The sequence below is a fragment of the Mus pahari genome, unplaced genomic scaffold (assembly GCF_900095145.1).
Source record: "Mus pahari unplaced genomic scaffold, PAHARI_EIJ_v1.1 scaffold_8876_1, whole genome shotgun sequence".
Lineage (NCBI taxonomy): Eukaryota > Metazoa > Chordata > Mammalia > Rodentia > Muridae > Mus > Mus pahari.
The window spans coordinates 1-7,934 of record NW_018393431.1 but is presented as its reverse complement, the minus strand read 5'-3'; the positions used below and the strand labels follow the sequence as shown (position 1 = coordinate 7,934).

The 7,934-nt window shown below is 35.3% G+C and overlaps 1 gene segment (V, D, J or C); it reads right to left on the bottom strand.

Moving 5' to 3' along the window:
- Window positions 1–3,401: 3,401 nt before the first annotated feature.
- On the bottom strand, window positions 3,402–4,614 carry LOC110315531. The segment is given in 3 exon segments: window positions 3,402–3,475; window positions 4,104–4,445; window positions 4,566–4,614. Coding segments are annotated over 3 exon segments (465 nt in total).
- Between the last annotated feature and the right edge of the window lie 3,320 nt (window positions 4,615–7,934).

The window sequence follows — 7,934 nt, the reverse complement described above, 5'->3', positions numbered from 1 at the left end:
AGTTACAATGGCTCACTATGTGACTGGTATATGAAAAAGTACCCAAAGATAGGAAGTGAGAGCATGCAAATTTTTGGGAACTATTTAGGGCTGAGCACAGCTGCAGGGCTAACTCATCTCAGGACTTAGCACAAGCACAGTGACCCCTGATGCCCAAGGTCAGACTGTACATATGCCTTTGGAGATTGCACTTCATTTTTAAGGTTTTAAAATTACAGATGTCATTTTGAAGGTTATTTATTTGAAAATTTCTACTATACATGAGCTCTAATTTTAATACTATATGTCAAATATAGTATTAAATATTACATTGAGTGTAATATAGAAGGATATCTTCCTTTCTAGGAATATTTATCAAAGAAGAGATTATTAATCAGATTAATAATTCAAATTGGTTTTAAAATAATATATATTATCCTTGTGAACTATTTATGTGTTTTGAGTAATCATGACTTTAATTAAAAGTATAATTTATCAGGAATCTTTTTGGTGAATTAAAAAAGTAAGATTTAACAGAATTAGCTGTGCTAAATACAGTATAAATGAGTTAATGCAAAATTTATGCACATATAATTCCTGATCCCAGTAACCTGTGTCACTAGGAATTCTTAGTCCACATGAATATGCAGGTATTTTTATTCTCGTGGGCTAAATGGGATGCACCCTTTGCTCAGTTTGGGATCATCTACTTAAACACTTTTCTTGTGTTTGCTAATGTTTACCACAATTCTTCAGCATACAATTTTGACTATTGAAGATATCCTTGGATACTATAACAGAAAACACTGCTACTGGGTACTCTGGATGATACATTTGGTTCATACGATTGGATACATAATAAATCCCAACAAAATTAAGCACAGTGTAAAGGGACATCCTCAGTATACCAGGTAACACTGCTCACTGTGTCATGGTTATGTTCCCACTGGAGTCTTTATTCACTGATAGGAAGCCCTCATAATCATCAGCTGTCCTGCCTGAGACTGACTATTACCCACCATGTAACCAGCCAATTAATAAGTCCATGGGGAGGGGGGTTGATTTTGCTTTGTTCACATGCTAATCAGCAGAAAATGGATAGCTCTAAGGACAACTGCAGGATCACTTATGTTAGTAGCTCATCACAAGCTTTGTCCCAAGAATCCAAGCCAGACCAGGACAACACATATTTGTCTGCAGAGAAGCATATCTTCTGTAATAATCCTGCACTACTAAAAAAAAATTTAAGACTATTTACTAAATTTATAGGGCACATAATACTATCCAACACACTATTTAATTGTTAACAAGAGGAAGTAATAAAGAATACCATATTCAGTGAAAATACAGAAGATCATGGGGCTACTAAAATCTTTTACTCACTCTTCCACAAATTTGATTAGAAAAAAAAAACTTTGTATTTTAAGTGCAATGTGTTCTGGGTTCAAGATAATTTATTTTCTTAAAACAAAAAAGGCAGTTTATCTGTACTATTTTAATGAACTCATAGGTATATTTTCATAGCTTTAGAACTGTGTTTCCAGAAATTGTCAAACCTTCCTGCTGGAGCATAGGTGATACCATGCACTTTCAAAATATGTCACTTACAGTTCGATTGTCATTTGACAGTATATCTTTTATAACCAGAGACTAAAAGAGCTATATATATGTTGTTCAGTCTTTCATACACTCACATATAAATCAACACTTGACAACTAAAAGGTGTATTCAAATTAAGTGCAATTGATTTGAACATGTACAGTTGATACAAAAATATTTTTCTTTTGTAATCAATTAGTTTAGAGTTCATTTCTCTTCATCTCTAAATACATGATCTTTCCCACTTGGTAATGTTAGATTTCTTTTTCTCTTTCTATTTTTTTGTCTGCATTACTGAATCCACATCTATTCTTGATACCACAACATTATATTCAGCATAGATTTCCCATATCCAAGATGACTGCTCAAAGATCCTTTTATTTATTTTTCTAGGAGACTATCTTAATGTAATCTACAGGGAAGAAAATTTGCTATGAAAATGTAACAAAGCAATTCCTGTGCTTATATTTTTGGTGTTAGTTTAGAAGTATAAAAGACCAATATAATGTATAGGAAAAAAAGTTTTAATATAAAGAATGAAATTTGACACAAAAGCAGTACTACATAGAATAAATTAGAAAAATCTTCATTTCTAATATTTAAAATATGACAAATGCATTATATTAAAAGCATCTACTTTTAATGAAATGTCTTTGTGAAAGTGTCATGTTGATTTATCTTGAGTCTAATGACTGGGTCTGAAAGAGAGTCTGTCACAATCAGTTCAGCAAGAGTGTCACATGTAGCTCCACCCAGATTATTCACTTGACTTGGCATCTTCAGGCTGAAGCATTGTCAGATTATTACTGTGGGCCTTATTACAGTGTGAACCCACTCTTTCCAACTATTTGAGGCAAAGAACTTCCCAGGCAATTTATGAAGAATATATTTTTTTCATTTATTGTTATCTTTTGTTCTCTTATTTCTTACTTAATTCACTTTGAATACATAAAGCTTCATTCCATGTTTTCATTAAAACTTCTCTTTTAAGTATTTTATTATAAATTTTGTTTTCACTTTGTGTGCATATGCATATGCTTGCATGCATTTACGTAGGCCATATTTGTACAGACATATATGGAGGCTAGAGGAAAGCATTGACTCACCTGAGTCGGGACTTGAATGCTACCTGGGGATTTTTCTAAATGAAATTAGAGCCTTTGGAAGAACATCATGCCCTGTTAACTACTGAGCAATCTTTCAAGATATATTTTCATTTATGTGGAAAAGTATACCTTTTCCATGGCATTATCTAATTAATAGTAACAAAGACTTTAAACAATAAGACTAATCACCTAGGTAAAACAATTGTTTTTAAACAAACTGTTAGAATTGGTCCCAAATAATAATAATAATAACTATTATTATTATTATTATGACTATGATGATGATTGGTGTACTAATGAAATGTCAAATCTTCATTGCCATAATAACAGAAAGCATATTCCTCAGAACCTTAACACATTCTACATATTTGTTGAGCAACAAAATGATAAAATTGTAGGTTCTTACAACATTATATGAGTTATTAAAATTTTAAACAGAGACCCAAAATCATGGAGTGCAGTATCTTGAAATTTATATTTATAGCTCAATTTCTTTTTCAAACCTCAAGCATATCTTAGTATATCTAAAGCAGTCATTTGATATTTCTGTTTTACACATTTCACACAATTTCTTCTTACTGCTTAATGCATGATTTTATTTTTAAATTTACTTTGCTATAGCCCAGTTTTGTACATGGAGGTACATTCAACTTTATTCTCAGAAATAAAACTTAAAAAGAAATCTGTTAGAATTAGGCCCAAGGAGACTGCACTATATCAATTCTTCATCACCACAATATCTGAAAGCACGTTTCCCAGAGCCTTATTTCTTTCAATAAGTTCCTGTCGAGCTTATGAATGAAGTATCCATAAGATTAAAGATCGGAGAATTATAATTATTGAAATATTCAAGTAGTAGAGTGAATAGAAGTGATGACTGAGGTGATGCAGGCATGGGAACACATGATCACTCCCATTGTTGTTTTCCTGAACACATCTGAGGATCACATGATCAAATGATCAGGTAGCCTTTCCTTCTAGTGAAGATGGATTTTGATTGCAGGGAGCTTCTGAGAATAACACATTCCTATACGTACTTAATTGACTTCAGGAATTTAAAAGCTAGAGGTAGATATGTTTAGTTTACTACAGTAGTCACATCTCTTTCTTTTTTTCTTTCTCTCTTTGATTATGCATGTGTGCCCACACAGAATCTCTGTAACCACATGAATTTCAATTGATATAATTCTTAAACTACTCATGAAAACTGATTTCATACATTTTGATCATTGGAAGCATAGCCATGTTTTAAAAAGCCAGAGCTTTTTAAAGGATAGATGTTTAGATTTTTTTCCTTTTTTTCAGTTCTCTTTCTACTAAAAGATCCCAAAGAATTTTGCAACTTGAAAAACAAAAAAAAATCCCTTAGCAAAATGGTTAAGACATAGGGTAAGAATTTGGAGCAACCTAGGCTCTCACTTCTGTTTCCCTGGGTGGTTTCTGTTATGACTTGTATCACTGTGGGTGGAAAATTATCATACTGTAGACAGTAATAAGTTGCAATGTCTTCAGGCTCCAGGTTGCTGATGCTGAAGGAATAATCTCTCCCAGACCCACTTCCGCTGAACCTCGATGGGACGCCTGACTGTAGTACAGATGTGTAACGTATGAGCAGCCTAGGAGCTTTTCCAGGCTTGTGTTGGTACCAAGCTATATACTTGTTAATGTCTTGGCTTGCCCTGCAAGTGATGGTGACTTTGCCTCCCGGAGATGCAGACAGTAAGGATGGAGACTGTGTCATCTGGATGTCACACTGAGCACCTAAAATTAAAAAGAACATAAATCCCTGTGAAATTAATTATATTCAAAAAGTATTTTCTGAAGGACCAGAAATTCCTGATCCCATACTCTTTTTAGCATATTCAATGTTAAACTCCTTACCATGAAGCCAGAATAACAAGATCCCCAGGAACTGAATGGAGGGCCTCATTTCTATAACGTCTCCTGACCAAGAATAACTGTTCTACTGTGTATGGTCAGATTATTAAATCTCTGGGGCAATAGGATATGATCTCAGCACATGCAAATCAGCTTCATCTGGACAGGGTGGACACAGCTGCAGAATAGGCTTATTTTAGTAACTCAACCAAAGCATAACGAGCTCTGGTATGTTACATAGATTAACACAGGACAGATTTTTCCCCAATGAAGGTGCTCATCTTTGAAGGCACAAAATATAGTCTTAAAAAAACATCTATTTAATGCTTTTTAAAAATTTTCACCAAGTTCAGTACATCATTCTATTGCTATATGTTGTATATGCTAGGGAGTTTCAGGATTTGCATGTTCACAGAAAATTCAAATTGTCTATTAATGGTTATCTGTAGATATCACTGGCATAAAAATACATTCTTATTTATGATTACCTAGTTCTTTCTGTAGTTATCAAAATTAGAATTGAAATATATCGGGAGGCATCATTTCTAAGGAATGACAAGTTAGTGCATCACCACTCCATTCCAACACTGTCCAGTTCATCTTTATATATGATTCTTTGACTACCAAAGAGGAACTTCTATTTGATTCTCTTCTCAAAAAATATAACATGAAAACAACAACAAAAACTTTAATTTTATGTGCATGGGTGCTTACCTCTTGATGTGTGAGTACATATTGTCTATGTATTTATTGTTAGGGGAGGCCAGAAAAGGATTTTAGAGTTACAGATGATTGAGTTCTTCACGTGTTTGCTGGGAACCTAACCCAGATCCTCTGCAAGTATAGCAAGTATTCTGAACAGCTAAGTGGACTGACTCTACATTCCCGATTTTCTTCTTTTCCATTTTTGCCGTATTATCACTCTATCATATAGAGAATATAATATATGTGTTATACGTATACTGACTAATATTCAGGTTATATCTCCAATTATTGTTCTTTCTTTCTGTTTCTTCTTTCCATAAACCATTTTCTCTAGGTAGTAGAGATTTAGAAATCTGTCTCTCTAAATATGGCCCATTGAAATGTTCAAATCCTCTATTTTTCCTAAAGCTTCATAAATTACCAGCACCAAAACTCTCTCAAATCTACAGAGAACATAGTTCTTGATGGCTGATTTATGGCAATTAGAATTAGGTTGTTGAAAAGAGAAATGTATTAGGAAGGGAATATATAAACACTGTAAGGGGATGGATAGAAAGCAAGAATGATAGTGTGTTCATGCATGTTAGTAGAGGTTTGATGAGAGTAATATGGACTTGTCCATGAGAAGGTACATAAGAATAATTCAACAAGTAAGAGAATCAATTCTGTAGAAGACAGAGGTGAGTTAGAGGAAGGAATGCCCCCAGGACAGTCTAAAGAGAAGATGATGGACACAGGAGAGTTATGAAAATGAAACAGGTAAATGGAAATATCCACAAGGAAGATATAAGTCATGTTTGAAGAAGACTATTCATTAAATAATAAAGCTCACCAGTTACATATAGATACAAAGTATTAAAAATAGTTATTCATTGAAATTAAGCAAGCCCTGTACTCCTAAGATGCAATTCCAAAGTATTCCTGGAAACCCATGTCTTATTTGTGTAGAAACATGAATACAGGTCTTTGTTTATGGGTAAATAAATAAGGGACTTAATGTCCTATCATCTACAAAAAAATTAAGCTCAAGTTCTCTAAAACACTCACTGCCTCTAAATATCTATATCTATATCTATGTATGTATATCTATCTCTATCTCTATCTATCTATCTATCTATCTATCTATCTATCTATCTATCTATCTATCTATCTATCTATGACCATTAATTGGGTGGTAAAATCTAAAGCATTGCAAAGGGGCCATTATTATAAAATGCAGTATATAAATGTTTGAATGGCATCCCCTGCATGGGAGAATAATGCTCCTCTGAGGAGAGGCTTATTCAACAAAATTCCCACTTTTTTCCCCAGATGCGGTGAATCTCCTTTTAATTTGTCTATGATAGCCTAAGTGGCTCAAAAAATGCAGGCAAGTGCTATGGATATTGGCTGCTTGCCAGAATTTGTTGTCAAGACTGCATTGTTAAAGACACAGGACACATAAATCTCAGGATGTCAATGAGATGAAAGTTGTAGCTTGTTGAAGATAATCCCATGCTTGGAGTTACAGAACCACAGTATTATCACAGGTAGGGGCATTTAAATGAGTTTCAGAAACTTGTGAGAAGTTCCTAAAGACCCTTGTGTTGAAAATACATTAGAATAATATGGGTTCTTGTATGTAAACTATAAAAGTGAACACCCTCCTTAAACTTATCTAAAGACACTTTTTTATTGGTTATTTTATTTATTTACATTTCAATTTTTGTCCCCCTTCCTGGTTTCTCCTCCACAAACTCCCTATCCCAGCCCTCTCCACCTGCTTCTAGGAGGGTTCTCTCCTACCCATCCATCCATTCCAGCCTCTCTGTCCTAGCATCCCTCTACATTGTGTCATAGAACCTTCACAGGACTAAGAGGTTGCCCTCCCAGTGATACCTGAGAAGGTCATCTTCTGCTACAAAATCAGCTGGCGCCCTGGATCCCTTCATGTGTATTCTTTGATTGGTTGTTTAGTCCCTGGGAGCTCTGGGGGTTCTGGTTGGTTGATATTGTTCTTCCTATGGGGTTGCAGACCCCTTCAGCTCCTTCAGTTTTTCCCCTAATTCTTCCATTTGGGACCTGTGCTCAGTCTGATGGTTAGCTGCAAGCATCCTCTTTTGTATTGGTCAGCCTCTGGCACAGCCTCTCAGGTGACAGCCATACCAGGATCCTGTCAGTAAGCACTTCTTGGTATGAGCTTTAATAACTGGGTTTGGTGTCTACAGATGGAATGGTTACATAGGTGGTGCAGTCTCTGGGTTCCCTTTCCTTCAGTCTCTGCTCCAATCTTTGTCCCTGTATTTCCTTTAGACAGGAACAATTCTGAGTTAATATTTTTGAGATGGGTGGGTGGTCCCCATTCCTCAACTAGGGGCCATGCCTAACCTCTAAATATGATGTCTACAGGTTCTGGGTATTTGAGCTAATGTCATCCCCATTGGATCCAGGAAGCCTCTTGCTTTCCTGGCATCTGGGACTTTCTGGTGGCTACCTGCAGTTCCCCATCACCAACTGGTACATACCTCCATTCAATTTCTAGACTATCTGTACTTTGTTCTCCCAGGCCTGATCCTGACCCTCTTTTTCCCTCCCCCCTCGCTTTCCCCCACAGGGTCCTATCTCCTATGAATACTTAAGTTCCCCCTTATGCTGGACAGGAATAAAATGGAACCTCAGAGTTGTTTT